Here is a 670-nt window from a genome sequence, read left to right as displayed (position 1 = left end):
GCTTGAATAAAATACCTATAGATAAGCTTGTAAAGAATGTGCATATCCTATATAGAATTTTATATGATTAGTACCTAGGAAGATACTATCTGTAAGTAGGTTTATAAAATATGACACTTAACAGTAACCTTTAAATTACATTGATTTTGATTATTATGATTATATGAGAAATTGTTACTTTTAATATAAGTGTTTGTGTGTATATGGGGGGTATTTTATCTAATTTTGTGAGTGTGGATGAATATTTGTTTGTTTACCTTTTTAATTTTATTGTGAAATATTTTTCTTTAGGTGCCCACAAAGACACTCCAGGAGAGAACTCCTGCCAGTTTGCCAAGATCTTGGGAGCAACAGTCCTGGCCGGGGAGCTATCACTCATGTCAGCTTTGGCAGCAGGGCATCTAGTGAAGAGTCACCTGGCACATAACAGGGCCAAGGCCGAAGTGCCAGCCTCCAGCTCCTCCCCAACTCCCACACCTGCCCCTGCCAGTGGCACAAAAGTAGTCGAGGAAACAAAAGCAGGAAGTGAGGCAGCTCCTTCTACTGAGAGTAGCCGCAGCCAAGAGGGGGAAAAGGAGAATGGGATCACAGGGAGCGTTCAGGCATGCAAAGATCCAGCAGACCTCTCTGTTCCACACTCAAGGGAGAGGTAGAGGAGCTGTGGTATATA

The 670-nt window shown here is 42.1% G+C and overlaps 1 protein-coding gene across 1 annotated transcript in view; it reads left to right on the top strand.

Annotated features, from left to right (window-relative positions):
- LOC119591446 (3-hydroxy-3-methylglutaryl-coenzyme A reductase-like) overlaps window positions 1-670 on the top strand; it is a gene marked incomplete in the record, with an annotated part of 71,751 nt that overhangs the window by 69,975 nt on the left and 1,106 nt on the right. Inside the window, 1 exon segment of the mRNA XM_037940187.1 lies at window positions 292-670. Coding sequence (XP_037796115.1) covers window positions 292-653 — 362 coding nt within the window.

Source organism: Penaeus monodon, chromosome 28 (assembly GCF_015228065.2).
Source record: "Penaeus monodon isolate SGIC_2016 chromosome 28, NSTDA_Pmon_1, whole genome shotgun sequence".
Classification (NCBI taxonomy): domain Eukaryota; kingdom Metazoa; phylum Arthropoda; class Malacostraca; order Decapoda; family Penaeidae; genus Penaeus; species Penaeus monodon.
This window is presented reverse-complemented; position numbering and strand designations above follow the sequence as displayed.